Source organism: Myodes glareolus, chromosome X, assembly GCF_982192425.1.
Source record: "Myodes glareolus chromosome X, mMyoGla1.1, whole genome shotgun sequence".
Classification (NCBI taxonomy): Eukaryota; Metazoa; Chordata; class Mammalia; order Rodentia; family Cricetidae; genus Myodes; species Myodes glareolus.
The window spans coordinates 117,389,108-117,406,818 of NC_142053.1; the positions used below are offsets into that span (position 1 = coordinate 117,389,108).

The 17,711-nt window shown below is 43.9% G+C and overlaps 1 protein-coding gene across 1 annotated transcript in view; it reads right to left on the minus strand.

The window, feature by feature from the left end:
- Positions 1-17,711, minus strand: part of Map3k15 (mitogen-activated protein kinase kinase kinase 15) — a 121,839-nt gene that overhangs the window by 1,244 nt on the left and 102,884 nt on the right. The window contains exons 19-26 of the mRNA XM_085684891.2: positions 10,022-10,179; positions 6,735-6,918; positions 5,864-6,029; positions 5,247-5,421; positions 4,194-4,379; positions 3,535-3,640; positions 2,481-2,694; positions 259-371 (exon numbers count right to left, since the gene is read on the minus strand). Coding sequence (XP_085541017.1) covers positions 259-371; positions 2,481-2,694; positions 3,535-3,640; positions 4,194-4,379; positions 5,247-5,421; positions 5,864-6,029; positions 6,735-6,918; positions 10,022-10,179 — 1,302 coding nt within the window. The remainder of the gene's footprint in view (positions 1-258; positions 372-2,480; positions 2,695-3,534; positions 3,641-4,193; positions 4,380-5,246; positions 5,422-5,863; positions 6,030-6,734; positions 6,919-10,021; positions 10,180-17,711) is intronic.

Genomic DNA, 17,711 nt, shown 5'->3' on the forward strand with positions numbered 1-17,711 from the left:
CTTTTATGCTCTAAGGGGCAGATATGAGTCATTCTAATTTAGGTATCCTCTGTGGACTATCATAGTCAAGATACTTTTTTGCTGCTATGCGTCAGGGCTCTTCCCTGTCCATAGTGATTTCTGTCCAGTTTTGCCTCTTCTAAAATACCGACTAGAATCAGTATACTATATGGTAACCTTAGCCATTTCTTCAAGGTATAAGTCAGATTTTTTGTCCCTCTTTGACACCTATGTCAAAGCAAAGGGAAAATGACTCACCATTGGATTTGTATTGTAACTGAAGGTGATGTAATTCTTGAGTCTTCTGTTCTAGAGTTAGCCGTAGAAGATTCTGGTACTCTCTTTCTTTTTGAACTAGGTGTTCCCAAAGTCTGTTTTTTAAAAAACAATACCCATCATTCATAAAGTATTCACATTCAATTCAAACATCTGTTAAACATCAGGTATTGGATAAACAAAGGAAAAGGCATAATTTAAATCCAAGCTGTGAGGCCCCAAAGAGTAGTAGTGGATTGTTGCTAACAATTTTTGTCCAGTAGGTTTCAGCTTGCATAGGAGAAATGTCTTTTTCTTCTCCATGATGCCAAAGACCCAGTACTGAGAGTGTGAGTATATTTTTTGCAATGGAACCAATGATTGTATCCCTCTTGAAATTCATGTTAAATGGTAGTGTAAGAGGCCTTGGGAGTGTACAGCTATCTGTACCCTCACCTTGATCTTAGACTTTGAAGTTTGCAGAGCTGTGAGAAATGAATTTTTGCTTATTTTATTAGAGCAGCCTCCTGGACTAAGACAGTTTTGTTTCAAAATGTTATCAGAAACCATCTAATTATTTAAACCAAGTCGGATAAAGTAGCTGACTCTATGATGGGCAGCCTTCTTTCTACACTCATTAGTAGCCAAAGCAAGAGTACTATTTTGACAAGAACAGCCAAGGGACCAAGGATGGACAGTGCACGCTGCAGCTGCATGAGGGGAATGCTGCTAACAGTCACTAACACCGACGACTGCCCGTAGTGCATTTAAACCTTAGGACACACAATTAGGAAGTAGTCATTCTTTTCCAAGGCATTTCTTTAAGCAATTTACTCTGTCTCTGGTGGGGTCTTCCTTATCTTACGCCATTTAGTCTTACTCATGGTGGCCCTGAGACATGAAAGGTATGTCTTGATACAGTTAAGCCTCAAGCTTCTGGATTGCCCCATGCTAGCTCATTAACAGCAGAAGGCAACAGAGCTGGAAGTCGGAACCATGGCTAACTTTCATTTGCTCGTGTATCTAGTAATAAACAAGATTAATTTATTTTAAACTAATCAAAAAGGGATGCCATGTGGTTATCTACTGGTGAACAAATGATTGCAGTACTAAGCTTTAAATTACTGGAGTTCATTATTGATACTGCCTGAGAGGGCACAGCCATAATATAAATGGATGAAAACAGTTTTGGGGTCATTTGTTAGCAAATGGAGTGGGAGAGATGGATATTTCTACCCCAGCAAGACCACAAAGAGATAATACTAGTACTCAACAAGTAAAAAATCCTTTCTCACCTCTGCCCTGCCTGCCTTCATCTGTCTCAAGAAGCTCCTCTTTGAGCACATTAAGTAGCTTGTGGTTAATGGGAATGATTCCCATTTTTGTTTATGCCGCACCATGAGGATAGGCAGGCTGCGTATTTATTAACTACTCATGTTAACACTGAGTTGGACAATTAAAATCTTTCTGCAAGACATTTTGAAGAAAAATATTACTACCAACTTTTTTGAACTTTTTTTGTACTTGTCATTTTAAAATTCCTGAGTTTTTGCCATCATGATTATTTAAATTCCAGGCCTTAAAAATATCTATATAAGATCAAACTTCCTTTAAGGGTTATTTGTATACATCTTTTTATCCAAAAGTATGTGCCCAGTACCTAATCTCCCCATTCAGACAGCACTGCCACAAACAACAATGTGACATTTGGAGCAAACACCAGCTAGTTTACTATAAATGTGGGTGGTGGTTTTAAAAAGCTTATTGATTCTCCAGAGCAAAGGGGAATTGTGTTACTCGTTTACAAGGTTGGAAAGGCAATCTACTAATGCCTAGGGATCCTAACAAGTGACTGGGAAGGCTTGGAGTAGGGTTAAAGAATATACCACTATCTACAAACTGCTATGTTGCCCCCCCACTCCTCCAACTGCTTCTGTGGGGGCAGGCTATAGCTGTCATCACTGGACCACATACCATGCCAGAGGTGCCACTGTGAAGCCAAACCTCAGATGGTGCTGCTTGCTGCTTTTGGTATGGCAGATTTGTGTGTGACCTGTGACGACGCACTGTACTGATTCCTGGCATTGAGAGAATGGAGGCCTTTGTGCACTTGAAAATGTACCCTTGCCCCAGTTCACTGACAGTGAATATACATTTCCCCAAGACCTAGATAAAGTTTTCAACTGTGGCTGGAGGATCTTATACCAGGTGTGTGAGATCCTGACCTGTTGGTCTCTTGCCTGAGCTTGCTCAGTTGGAGGCTTGGGTCCTGCTGCTGGGGCTGGCCCTCTTCGATAGCAACTGAGCCAGGTCTGGTACCTCTGGGTGTCATATGCACTTCTTGGCCAAGCAGGTCTACAAAGGGATAGTTCCCTTCCACTTCTGTGTCCTTGTCCACCCCTTCGGCCTCAGAGGCAGGCTCAAAGTGGGCTTGGAGCTCTGAAAACAGACCAAGGTGTACAGAACAGCACTCAGTAAGGCAATTCATTGCACTGCTTGCTGTATGAGGGCACTACTGACTAAAAGAGATGATTTGATTGGACTCTGCAGTGTAAATATGGTCTTTCTGAGTTTACACAAGAAAAAAATGGACAGTGAATGGCTACAAACAGGCTTGTGCTCTGCTTGGTTCCTGTTCCAAGGAGCACTTGGGAGAGCAGACAGAAGTGACCAGCAAGGGCCCAGTGTGAAGAAAGGGAGGGAAAGTAGCAACAATTCTAAAGCCTGCCTTCCTCAGCCAAAGTGCCACAGGAGAAGCAAGCTGAGCATTAAGTTTGTGCTAACATTTCAAAAAGGAAGCCTCTTAAGATTGGGCTGGGAGTACATAGCACAGAGATACAGCATGTACTTCAGAACACGTAAGAACCTGAGTTTGTTTCCCAGAATGAACATGCATGTACATACAACAAGATCTGTAGCCAATGGAGAATGCCTCTGAAGAAACAGCTATGTAATTATCAATTATCTGATAAGCATGGGTGAACATGCACACTGAGGAGGCTGTATCATCACTGGAGAATCCCTGCCTTCAAACACTGACTTCTTGTTAGGATCAAAAGTATAATCTGTACACAGTCACCTTCATTATGCCCCGGAGGTAAGTAAATAGGACATTAAAGAGATGTTATCACAGACTTTTAGTCCCAGAAAGATCTATGACAGCATTTACTTAACTGTGGGGAAGTATAAAACCAAAGTGGAAACAGAATTGGATGTTTGAGGCTAATAATGCTCTTTTGGGCAGCCTGAATCTGACCTTGAGAGCAAGAGGGCACTTACCTGGGATGAGAATGGCAACTGCAGCTTGCACAGCTCTGCGAATGATGTTGTCCATTGCAAACATCCAGTGAGGCCTAATTAAGTGGTTTCTCAAAATTCTATTGACCTAAAAAAAGTCACAAAAGTCCATATGTCTATTCTTTTGAACTTTTAAGAAACTGACTTACTAATTCTAATTTGTTCCTCTTCCCTCTGAGAGGAAATGTTGCCGTGCTACCCTGGATTTCTGCCTGCTTCATTCTTCTGAATGAACCTTCCTCTAGGTAGACCCTAAGTCACAATGGGTTCTAAACAATGCATTACCACAATGGGATCAATGTCACTGAGCCTCTTGGCTGTTGATTCAAAGAGCATTTATTGAGCATCTATGACATGACAGACTATTGGGAACATGTGACAAGATAAACCAGATCTGGCTTTGGTATTGGAGGAACATACATCTGGGCAGGCATTGAAGCATACCCACTGTTCTGGCAAGTTCCTGTCCCCATAGCCTACGCATGCTCTCTGTGATCAAATGCAATTACTGTGTGCTTACAAAGAGCTGCTGAAATTTGGGGTTCAGGTTGTGAACAAAAGAGAAGGAATGGGTGCCACTGAAGAACAGGGTGAGTTAACTAGTTTAGCTATCATGTTCTTCTGGGCCCCATAGCACTCACAGCATCCTGGAATCCAAACAGGATCAGGTGAATCTGGTTGATGGATGAGCTGTCAAAGTCCAGGTCCACCTTTAGTTTTGCTATTGTGGCCGCCATCACCCTGTGCTCTGGAGAGCGGATGAAGTCTCTGAGGATTCCAATTATCTGTTTGATGTGGCCAACTGAGAGAAGCAACTCTTCTGAACTCTGACAACCACATACACACATACATACACAAAATCATTTTCGTTTGACTGAGTCAGGAGGTATGAATTTCCACATGCATTGTGGGAAAGTAGACTACATTTGCTAATGGAATTGTGGGAGCTCTCCATATCCTTCCTGTCAGTCTTGGGGATCCTTTCTGACAGGTGGGTAGATGATGCCTCAGCACTAAGCCAGCTGGGAATGGTGCTGTCATCCTGTTTGAGTACTCTACAGTGCGCTAGGTGGGCCTCACAAAGTACAGTTCACAGCAGGGCAATGGTCTCTCTTAAAAATAACTTCCCATCCATAATAAAAGGAGAGACATCACTTTGCTACTACTGTGACCGAGTTAAAACTTTGTTTTATTCCATAACCATTTTCCCTACAGTGGCTGTTCTCTTAACTTCTGGGTGTAGCTCTAGCATGGTGGTTCTCAACCTTCTTAATCTGTGACCCTTTAATACAGTTCCTCATGTTGTGGTGACCTCCAACCATAAAGCTATTTAGTTTCTTCCTCAAAACTGTATTTTTGCTACTGTTATGAATTGATATGTGACTTCAAAGGGGTTGCCACCCACAGCTTGAGAAGCTTTGCTCTAGAGGACTAGGAAGCGCTAAGTCTTCCAGGGCTTTCAGCTGCCATCTGGCTTGTTTTCCGCCAGAGGGCAGCACCACCCCACCAATTCCAGGAAGCACTGCAGTAGGCTGAAAATTTACCTTTCAGGGGAGTTTTCTTTGTGTTTTCCTTTGTTAGGAAAGGGAAAGGTATCGGGAAATAAGTACAGTAATCATTACTACCATGTGAAAGTGCCAGAGTACAGGCCACCCTGTTGTCCCTGTTATCAGACCCCGTCCCTCAGCCTGTACCTGGACCACACACTCCTGCAAGTTGGAAGCCACCTGGTTCTGTTCCTCCCAAAGGATTCTGTACAGGATGGCTCTGCGCTCACTGTCTTTGCGCAGCAGAAAAAGCCCAGGATCCCTCTCCTCTGGGGATAAGGCTGTGTTGCGGTCTTCTAAGGCCGAGCTTTCATCTGGGACACTGCAGACAAACACATTCAACAATTCCTGTTTCTGTCTTGGAAGGGTAGCATGTTCTGCTCTGGGGGAGACTCCAGAAAAGAAACTTGTGGGTGGGCAAGAGGTTAGTATCCCCTCTCTCCTCCTTGACTCCCTCCACGGTATCCTTGAGGGAGGAGAACAAGGAGATAAGGGACCAAAAGGAGGGTAAATGAGAAGGGAAGAGGGAGAGAACAGGGAGCCAGAGAGGGGGAGGGGAAGAGGAGAGGAGAAAGGGGAAGCGTGGAGGGGGAGGGGAGAGAAGAAGAATGGGGACAACCAGAGAATAAAAGGGGCACTAGCTGAAGGAAGTGTTTCCTTGACCGCCCTGCTGCCCGACAAAAACCCTTTCCATGACCCAGCAAGTGTTCTGATACTGAAGAACGACCAGTATCCTGCAGAGGGACAGGGGACACTGACAGTACCTGAGAAAGTGGCTGAGCTGATGCTTGGGCACCTGAGCTTTCTCAAAGAATGCATCAGGCTGGGCATCCGAGTCTGGGGAGATGGAGCCGTGCTCGCTGCTGCTGCTGCCCATAAGCTCACCTGCTGAGGGCAGGGCCAGGGTACCACTGCCACTCCGGACACCCTCTGTGGAGAAACAGCCAGAGAGTGCTCAGGTGTGCAGATAAGGGCTTGCTAATCACGGAGTACTCTCATCTGCTGGAACAATCTCTAGGGGAAGGATCTGAGTGAAAATGTACGTTTGGGGTGAGCCTCATCTGGAATACAGCTCTCTACGGCAAGTTGGTGAGTCACACTGCCTTAGCCTCTGACTCATCCACCCAGCGAAAAGAGGGCAAACTGTTTTCTTTTTAGGTCAACCCTAGTTCACTGACAGGACTTACTACACGATAAAGTGTCATGTAGAATTTTCTGGTCTGCAGGATGGCAAACACAGGCAGACTACCCCAATGTGCCCTTTTATCAAGTCGGTATCAACAAAGGATGGCAGGCCAGACTTCTAAAGTGAGGCATCAGGCTCTACATGTGGGGAAGGTCAAAACCTCAGGTAGAGGACCACTTGTCTTCTTCCTCCACACATCCCTCAAAGAAGTACTTTAAGTACAGGACAGGGCATCATAGTGATCCATGAGGTGCCCTGTGCCTGTGAGAAAATAGACGGGCAATTGGCTGGGCCTGCATACTCTTCAAACCTCTGGGACCACTCCTGCTGTTCTTTATTTAAGTGGGCCTAGCATGGGAAGCTTGGTATTCTGGGGACCCCTTTTCTTTCTCTGAGCATGAGAGCAGCTCAAGCCCAGGGTGTTCTCCAGTTGTCCTGGTAGGCCTTACCTGAAGGCTTGAAAGCAATTCGGTTCTTCTTGCCCTTGTTCACTTGCCTTAAGAACCCTTCTCGGAGTAGGTCAGCAGCAGTGACCCGTTTGTGAGGATCAGGTTCAAAGCAAGATAAGATGAAGGCTCTGGCTTCAGCCGAAAGGGCTTCTGGAATTTCCGGGTGGATCTTAAACATCCCTACCTGCATTGAAGGGACAGTTAACAATGTCAGCCGTGGGTGAAATCAGGTACATGCATGTTCAATAGAAGCTGCCATCTCACGAAGGTAAGAGCTCAATGACACTTTGAAGGGCCCTGTGCCACATGATGCTTCTGCTCCTCCCATCTACAGATGGAGTCTATTTCCCCTTCCCTGAAGTCTTGACTAGCTTCTCATGACTTGTACCAAAAAAACTGTTGGGAAAGCAATATTGTGAGGCTTTCAGGACATAGACCGTAAAAGGCCTGGTTGACCCTGCTCTTGGAGTCTGGAGATCACCACAGTATGAAAAGGTAGCCAGGACAGAAAAGCACATGGAAAGAGTGGCTGGCTCATCTACCATCCCTGCTGTACTCTCAGCCATGCAGGAGAGCCCTGTCAGATGATCCTGCCCCAACAAGGTCACCAGTTGGATGCACCCACAAGTAAAGTCAGGGAAGAACACTCAAAGACCAACAGTCAACTCAGAACTGTGACCAACAACTGTGCTTTAAGCCTCCAGAGCAGGGGTTCTCAACCTGTGGGTCATGACCCCTTTGGCAAACATCTATCTCCAGAAATATTTACATTATAATTCAGAACAATAGAAAAGTTAGTTTTGAAGTAGCAACAAAATAATTTTATGGTTGGGGGGCTCACCACATGAGGAACGGTGTTAAAGGGCTGAGAAACTCCTCTAGAGGATGGTAGTCTCTCTGGTAGGAAAGCTCCAGTTGAGAAAATTCAAAGGGTTCAAAGATTGGTACTATCTTCCCAGATAAAGACTCTTATCAGATAACACCCTCTCAGATCTCTTTATCTCTATTTTGCTCCACAGCCCAGATTCATAGCCTCCAGCTCTAAGCCACAAGCAAGCATAGCCTGAGGTGGTTGCCTTACAGATAAGCAAATTGTCCATTTTACAGATAAGGTGCTCCCCACCCCCACCAAAGGTTGTGGTTGAGGGAGGAATAAATCTTCCTAGTTAGGACTTGCAAGACCAAGGTAGCTTCAGTTCCTCTTCCTTCCAGCTAATCCACTTCCCTGCTGAAGGAGGTAACGTGTGAACCACAGTGGAACAAGAGTCAGTCTCCAGATGTCATGTCCCATCATGGCATAGAAATCTCTGAAAACTCCTATATAACCTCTTCCTCTATAACTGTTCTCATTAGAGGCTACTCTCTAGCCATCTTAGGAGCTGTCATCATAACCCCCAGCACCATCCTGTGCCTTTCCCAACTCCACTTTGCAACCCAGAGATAAAAGCCACTCTATCTTTCATATCCGTACTCACTGTCCATTCCTTGGCTGTCCTAGGTGCTGATTTTGACTCCCTTGCTTCACGCTGTGAGCTCTGAAATTGCAGAGCCTTCTGATTTTATCATCACAAAGCCCTTGACCAAGTGACATGTCCCATTCTCAGGACACTACTCCTTATGGCTTGAACAGATGAATGGCCTAAGAGTTATGAGAATATTAGATGCTGGACAGAATCCAATTGCCAGGCATGCACTCCTCACCTGAGCAATGGGGAAGAGAAGTTGGCAGTGCTCACCAGCACCAAAACACACAAAGATAAAAATAAAAACATCAGGACCTGATTCTAAAGTGGGAAGAGGTAGTCCCTCTCTGGCTCTTAGAATGAAAACAGCAAAGTGGGTAGCACCTGGCATCTTATACATGCATGGGTGGGGCTGGGGGTAAGAAAGGGTCTCTAGTGTCCCAGGCTAGCATCAAACTTAGTATGTAGCTGAGGATGGCCTTGAACGCCTGATCATCTGCCTCTATTTTCCAAGTGCTCCCAAGAGTGTACCATCATATTCACCCTAAGTACATCTCTAAGATTTTTGACTATGTTTTTGTTGGCAATAAAAACTTGACTTCAAACCCAAAAAAGTCAATACATTCCAAAGAGTTTGTACAAGCTTATTAGTTAAACAAAAGCAGGAGACAGGAAGAGGACCAGGAAAGTTACTTTTGTTCAATGGACGAATTCAGTTCATCCTGAGCACCACGAGAGTTCAGCAGACCAGAAAGTAGGCAGCATGTTTTCCTTAGTGGCAGCTGCTATAGATTTCAGGACCTGTGATGGCAGCTGGTGGTCTTCAATGGCTCCAAGTGGATCAATTATAGTAACTGATGTGCTGAGGGAAGTTTTTTTTTTTTTTTTTTTGTAACCCTTACATTCAGGGTTTACTGGGATTGAAAGGTCAGAGGATTCTTGACTTTCTATCTTGGCCTTGCAATTGTCTGGGTTGCTGATGTGAGACAGGCAAGCTGTGAGAACCTTCTGCCAAGAACCAACTTCAGTGTCAGAATCCTGAGCTTCAAGGGAGGTAGGATGAATATGGGATCAGGGAACAATATATTTCAACTAAGGGAGCCATTTTAGGGTTTACAGGAGACTTGATTATATATGGGATCCCAGGTCCAAGGAGAAATCCCCCAGATTGCTCTCTGGACAGAGGAGAGGGTGCCTGAATCGGCCGTGGCCCATGACCATACTGATGTATATTTTGCTTATCACCATAGATCCTTCCTCTGGCGAAGGACGGCTATGCAGTCGGAGGCCCACATTGGAGGACCGGATTGAGCCCCCCGAGGTCCGGAGGGGGAGCGGAAGGAGGAGGAACATGAAAAACGAAATCAGTACTGCGAGGGATGCTATCACCCACTGATACAAGGGAACGGATCTGATGAGAGTTTACCAGGGCCAGCCGGACTGGGACTGAACGAGGACGTGATCTAGACAGATTCTCGGAATTTGGCCGGATTCTCTGACTGTGGCTGGCCCGGGGTCTTTCTGAAAAGCCATTGACTATGACACTGGGACCTGTTTCCTCTGCATATGCTGGATTTTGGGGATCCAGTCTGTTTGGATGCTAGCCTTCCTGGACCTGGAGGGAGGGGGAGGGAGCTGGAGCTTCCCACAGGGCAGGAAACCCTGACTGCCCTGGGGGACGGAGGGGAAGGAGGGGGGGAGTGGGGGGAGTGGGAGGGTGTTGGGAGGGGGAAAAAAAAAAAAAAAAAGAATCCTGAGCTTCACATCTGGGGAGTTCTGTTTCAACATCCATCCAAACCACCTAAATGAACAAATATATTTTACCTTGAACATGGCTGCTTGTGGCTCACCAAGCTCATGGAATGGAGGCCTGCTGGTTGCCATCTCAATGATGGTGCAGCCCAAGGACCAGATATCAGCTGGAGCACCATACCCTCGAGGTCCCTGATCAATAATCTCAGGTGCCATGTACTGAAGAGTCCCTATGTGAAAAAAACAAATAAAGACTTGGACACTATATTGCTTAAAAGTGAACCATAAATATATAAATGAATGGACTTAACTGCTTCAGCAGTGGCAGATGGGAACCTCTCTTGTGTGTAAGCCATTTGGTTGCATCATTTATTGGTCAGTGACATGCAATATGTTTTCCTTTAACATGATTCATATTGAAAGAGGATTATTTAGTACCCCAAAGGATAACTGAGCCCAACTCAATATGCATGTTTTGTGTGGGTTTTTTTTGGCAGCGGGTGTGTGTGTGTGTGTGTGTGTGTGTGTGTGTGTGTGTGCTCTGTTGTTTTGAGACAGGAGACAGGTTTTCTCTGTGTAGCCCTGGCTGTTCTAAAACCCACTCTGTAGATCACAGAGATATGTCTGTCTCTCCCTCCCAAATGCTGGGATTAAATGTGTGCACCACCACCATCTGGCTTCAATGTGCATGTTTTAATGCAAATCAGATACAGGGAAATTGGAATGGGAGAAATAAGCTGATAAGAAGGAGTTAACATGGCAGAGAAGATTGGCGTGGTGGTGGTGGTGGTGGTGGTGGTGGTGGTGGTGGTGGTAACAGTAAAAGTAAAATGCAGTGTTTAGAGATAGATTAGCTAGGTTTAAAGGCTAGGTTCACAGCCAAAATGCAGTATTCTAATAGAGGTCCCTACAAGGAGGCACGTGTGAATGAATAAATGCTTGATTAGGCTTTTCTCTGAACCAGGGAAATTATCAATGTGTTAATTTTGTTCTCTGACAAGCACATCCCAAGACAAAGTAGAGTATAAAAGAGTTGTTGGGGAAAAGAGGCATGAAAGATAAAAAGAGAAAGGCTATGGTGTTAGTCTGCAATGCAAGTCAATTCCCAGAAAGGGGGATGGGCAAGAATTAGGTAGGAGGTAGCTCAAAAGTCACTGCTGTGAGCCACCCTGGAGCTCCTGGTCAAAATTTGTATACTGGATGAGTTCCCCCTTTGCCCTTTGTCATGAGTAGGGAACAGCCTGTGTAAAGCACAACCAACATGATCCAAAAGGGTGGTAGCCGATGCTGTCAGTGAAGTAAGTTTCTGCTGTAAAGATCCAAGAGGACAGAAAAACACCAAATCAGAGGGAAGAGCTTAGCCAAGCTCAAGTACAGAGTCCAGGTGCAGCCTGGTGGGTCTGTGCCAGATGGTGATGGCGGATCTGGGGCAAGGTGACTAAAGGTAGCAAAGGAACAACCCTTGCCAAAAATGGTGGTAAGGGAAGGCTGACTTTGTCCTGTAGGTCACTAGAGGTTGTTAAAGGGAAGGTGGTGACTGGCTATGGCACCAGGAATGTGAAAAGATTAATGAAGAGAAAGACATGGGGTGAACAGGAGGTTGGAGAGGCCAATGAAGGGCCTGGGGAGTAAAATCTTTGGTTTTCCTTACTGTGGCATGAGAAAGAAAGTGGAAGTGTGGACTTGCCATCAGAAGATACTACGGACTGACAAAGAGGTTTAGATGACCTTAGCCAAGGCATGACTATAATACTGATGTCCAGAGCAAAGAAGAGGGTCTGTCTCAAGAACATACAACCAAAGGTGGTTTCCTGAGTTTTTACTCAATAAAGGTACTACTTTTTTTTGAAAGGCCGACGTCATGTTACCATTTTTTTTCCTATAAAATATCAATTAATTAACAGAGACAATGTTTTACTCTGTAACTCAGGCTAGTCTGGATCTTTATGTAGCCTAGGGTAACATGGAACTCTCCTTGATTTTCCTGCCTCAATCTCCAGAGTATTGGGTTCAGAGGCACAAACCACTGTGTTTGGTATCGTCATTCATCCAGTGTTTCACTACACAGCCTGGACTAGCCTGGAAATCACTATATAGTCTAGGCTGGTGTCCAACTTAATGGTGATCTTCCTTCTTCGCCTTTCCAAGCCTCTATAAGTGTGGACCACCAAACCCAGTTTCCTATGAACCTTTTAAAGATTCTAAGACAGTTGTGACCAATAGAATGTTCTGCAGTAATGGGCATGTATTCTGTACAGTCTGACATGGTAGCCATCAGCTACACATGACTAGTATGTTGTTGAAATGTAGTTAATGAAGCCAAAAGAAATGAATTTTAAATTGTTTCAGTTCGTTTCAACCACCTTTGAAGTTATATACTATTATTGGCAAAGACAAAACAGATCGGTGGGGCACAAATGAATGCTTTGGCTTTCACAGTGAAAATGAAGGAGGAACTGTTGAGTCAGTTGCAAAGTTAGGCAAGATAAAGGTGCATCTCATGTGCACTTGCACTGTGAGGAAATCCCAGTGCCTCAGGAAGGAAACTTCTGGTGTTACAATATCCCCTGCAGGCTGTTGCTGCTGTGACTAACACAGGGAGTGGTGTTGGCAGGAGATGCTCCTTATAATCTATAATTAAGTACAGAAAGATTTAACACCGTATTGTTTATTAGCACTCATCTCACTCTGCTCTGTGATGCTGGAGCTGGTATCCCCTTCCTCATTGCCTGCAGCTCCCTGTTAGGTTCTGCAAAGGCCCAAATGAGGAGCAGAAAGAGGGAGAACATGAGCAAGGAAGTCAGGACTGCGAGGGGTGCGCCCACCCACTGAGATGGTGGGACTGATCTAATGGGAGCTCACCAAGGCCAGCTGGACTGGGACTGATGGAGCATGTGATCAAACCAGACACTGTGAACGTGGCTGGCAATGAAGGCTGACTGAGAAGCCAAGGACAATGGCACTGGGTTTTGATTCTACTGCATGGACTGGCTTTGTGGGAGCCTAGTCTGTTTGGTTATGCACCTTCCTGGACCTGGATGGAAGGGGGAGGACCTTGGACTTCCCACAGGGCAGAGAACCCTGACTGCTCTTTGGACTGGAAAGGGAGGAGGAGGGGAGTGGGGGGAGGGGGAGGGAAAATGGGAGGTAGGGAGGAGGCAGAAATTTTTTAATAATAATAATAATAATAATAAATTTTAAAAAGAATCATAAAAAAAGGCGGTAGAAAGACTCTGGAAGGATAGAGGGGGATGTAGCATGAATTCTAACTGGTCTGAATAATAAAAACCTGGAGTCAGATATTAGAGTGGGAAAGCTGAGAGATCAGAAAAGCAGCACAATCAACCACTAGAGAGACCTTTTACCTCTACCGAATCCTCAGACTAAAGGAGCTATCCTGTCTCTACGAATCCTCAGACTGCATGCTCAGACTGCATCTGAGCTCCTGTGTCCTTCCGCCTTATTTTCCTCTCTCTGCCCAGCCATATCCTTTCCTGTCTCTACATCCCTAGTACTAGGATTAAAGGCATGCGACTCCCAAGTACTGGGATTAAAGGTATGAGTCACCACTACTTGACTCTGTTTTGCTTTTAGACTGGATCAATCTTGTGTAGCAAACTCACAGAGATCTGTCTGTTTGTCTCCCAAGTGCTGGGATTAAAGGTGTGTGCCACTAATGCCTGGCCTCCATGGCCAACCAGTGGCTTAGTTCTATACTCTCATCTTCAGGCGCTTTACTTATTATATTACAAACAAAAGGGGACTTACTCTTCCCTATATGTTTGTTGTTTCTGTGAGCAGGCTTGAATGTGGACCATCAGTTGGCTCTAATATCCCAATTTTTGTCACTATACACTCCCAGAACCAGATACATAAGTACTAGAGTACTATGTCAGCCTAGGCATACTCCCTCCTCAAAGTTCTGATCCTACCTTACCAACTGTGCACTCCCACCCTTATGAAGCCTCCTGATGTCTCAGCCTCCTTTCTGCCTTTTCAGTTTCAGTACTCAGAAAATGCTTTGTGACTTATATTTTCCTGCATGAATCATAGCTAAAATACTTGAAAGGTAGGTGTGTGTGTGTGTGTGTGTGTGTGTGTATGTTTGATATACATTCATTGTACATAGTGATTGGTTTCATAAACACATATTCACACAATTATTTCATATATTTCAACCATATTCACAGCCCTCTTCTTTCTCCTTTCCATATTTCCATTCATTCCCCCAGAAGTTGGTCCCCTACTTTTGTGTCATATTTAGATGTGATTTATGAATCTATATAGGACAAGGGTCCACAAATATAAGAAAACACACACTTCTTCTCAATCTGACTTATTTTGCTTATATGGTAATCTCTAGTTGGATATATTTTCCTGCAAAGGTACAATTTCATTCTTTATGTACAAAGATGGTTTTTTTTTTGTTTGTTTTTCAAGACAGGGTTTCTCTGTATCTTTGGAGTCTGTCCTAGAACTACCTCTTATAGACCAGGCTGGCCTTGAACTCAGAGAGATCCGCCTGCCTCTGCCTCCCAAGTGCGCCATCACTGCCCAGCGTACAAAAATATTTTTAAAAGAGGAAAATATACATACAAGTAACATTATATGACTAAACAGGTTATATAAATATATGTTTATGTATATACACACATATATGCGTGTAACAACAATTAATGTAAAAAGAAACTATGAATTTGAGATAGAACAAGGAGAAGGGTATATGGGGGATTTTGGAGGGAGGTAAAGGAAGAAGGAATGGTATTATAATCTCAAAAATAAAATAATTTGTAAAAAGAACATGAAAATAAATTTACATTATGTAGAACTCAAAAACAGTACTAAATCAAACAGTGATGCCTAACTGATCCTGATCAAGTAACTATCTACCTTAGTATAAATTTTTCATAATTAAAACCATAATTATTCTCCTGAAGCTAAATGTAGAATTTTATCTATACAAGACCATAATGACTATTAACTATTGTAAAGTTAAGGAATCAGTAAGGACATCCATATTATTTATTTCTATGTAATAAATTACTCCCAAATTTAGCAGCTTAAAACAATGTATTGGTACACAGGGTATAGCTCAGTAGTAGCACATTTGCCTAGCATTCACGAGACTCTGTGTTCCATCCTTAACACAACTAAAAAGGTCATTATGACCTCACACAACATCTAAGGGTGGGGACCCAGCAGTAGTCAGCTGAGCAGGCAGGGAGTCTCCAATGAAGTCGCAGTCCAGATGTGAATTGGGCTACATGATTTAAAGATTGGTCTAAAATGGATAGGTCCACTTGGAAGTTCCCTCTTTCAGACTGGGATGAGCAGGAAGCTTCCTAACTGCATTTTCTCATGAAATGGAATCTTCCAGAGGACTGCTCTTTTATCAGTGAGAATCAGCTGAGAGAAGGAAGTGGACATTTTGCTGCCACCATCACTTCTATCTTTTCCATTCACTAGGAGTGAGTTACTTTATCCAGCCCTCATTCATCTATATTGCAGGTTGGTTCCCACATCTGACTTTGGATCAGTATTTGATGACCTATAAATAATTTCTATGTAAGTACTATGCATCATTCATAATTCTGTAAGATTTGGCAAAGGAGGTGCCATCTATTGTTATAACACATTTTACACAGGAGGAAACTGAAGTTCAGAGAAACTAATCATTGAAGCTGGAACCCAGATCTTCTGTCCCTGAGTTCAGAACTTGACATCACTGAATTATATAACAAACCAAGAAGCACTGCTGAAGAAAAAGCTACCTGAAAAGGAATGGCTCCTACAGGGCCTCAAAGACAAACTATTGCCTCTTTCCCACATCCCTGGAAGATGTAGAGCAGTGGTGGAAATGTAGGCACTCCATTTGATACACTACTCACATGAACAGTCAACAGAGACATGGAACCACACAAGTACTTCAGATAAAGGAATAGCCCCAGTGGTGTGTGTGTAGGGGCATGTGTCAATTCTACCAAAGGCTGGAGTCTGGAGAAGACCTGTGAAGATGGCACTGTGATGCATTTGAACCATGCACAAATCTTGGACCTTGCCCTGTGCCTGGCTCTCTTTGGGGCCTCACAGCCTTACTAGTTTCCCTCCAAGAGGCACCCTATCCCACTCATCCCAGCCCTTAGACACCTGACCCAGGTAATGGTATAGAATTCACAACACAACGTCCAAAAGACCCACAGGTGCTGACTCAGCCCCCTTGGGATATATTCTACTGGAAGCTTCTGGGTAGTTTCCAAGGCAGGATTTTCACACCCTCACAAAAGAAAACATGTGCCATAAGGCAATTGTCTGATAGAGGCAGTTGTCTGATATAGATACTAGAACAAGGCACAAGACAGGGACCGCACAAGCATAGTTTTTAAGAGACCTTTAAACTACTCAGTACACGGGTTTAAATCCCTTACTTAGGGACCTCTCATCCTAGTCAAGGGACTCAACTTCAAGAGTAAAAAAATAGATGTGGGGTGGGTAATTGAAAGCAGATTCTTTTGAGAATAGTGCTAGATTGGTTATCTAGTATCAAATAAGAAGAGCAAGAGTGGGGGAATCCCCAGGAGGATGTGGCCCATGGCAACTCAAGCAGTTTAAAGGATATTCCAGATATGCACATTTGAAAGGAGATCACACACGTTAGCATCTCCCGTAGGTTCCTTGAGATGTCAAAATTTTATATTAAAAAAGTAGTGAAAAGAGAAGTTTGTGCTACCTCCCATGCTGATGGAGACTGTCCTAATCATGCTGTCCAAGTGATGGCCTTGTGGGAAGTACCACTTCTTCCCAACCCAAAACTTTATAGCCAATAAGAGATTGATACTACATATTCCCCTCAGATAACCTGCATGGAGTACAGACTGCTGAAGAAGTAAATGCAACAGCAGTATCACACCCTCTTGATGATGAGTTGAAGGTAACGCAAACCTCAGATTCAAGAAGTGGGCAGTTATAGTCATTTTGGTTTTAGATATTTTTCAAAGAACTACAGAAACAGTCTTCCAGGAAATGTTTCCATGGAAAGAAAAAGTGCATAGGTACTAGGTACAACATGAAGGATAAGTGGTTAGGGAGATTCAGGGGACACTCAGTCAATGGCCAGCCTAGGCACCCAACCATGATATGGGGGTAACATTCATGGGAAATTCAACAAGAGAAATGAACATCAAACACTAAACCCCAGGGAACAGGGATCCAGCTTACAATGGTGTTAATCAAGACACCATTTAACCTGTCAATCTTTTTTCTTTGCCTTCCTGCAGTTGGTGAGTTAGGAAAGAGGTAGAGAAGAAGCAAGCACTCCTGACTATAGAGAAGAGGTCACTGTCCACAATGCAGCGGGCATGGAGAGGGGCAAGGGAGTCAGCAGCATTAACGAGGACCAGAGCGCTCATGAGTATATAAGCCTATACCTTTCCCATCACCCATTTTAACCTGTGGTTCCCTCAAGTTCTACTGTGATTCTGTCATCCAAGCAGCTGGAAAAGTCATGGGACAAACCAAATCTTCTCTGGGCTAAATGTAATGGGCAATAGGAGACAAATATAACCTTTGTGATGACCTTTTGTGTGCCACAGGTTCAACATATTCCATATAGAAACAGTTCTCTCAAAGGAACCCTCTAGCTCTAAAGCTCTAACTTAAGAGTTATAACTTCTAAATGCAAATTCATATTAAATGTTAAAATACAAATTGTATTTATTTAACAAATATTTGTTTCACTTGCTATGATCCAGGTGCCTGTCAAAAT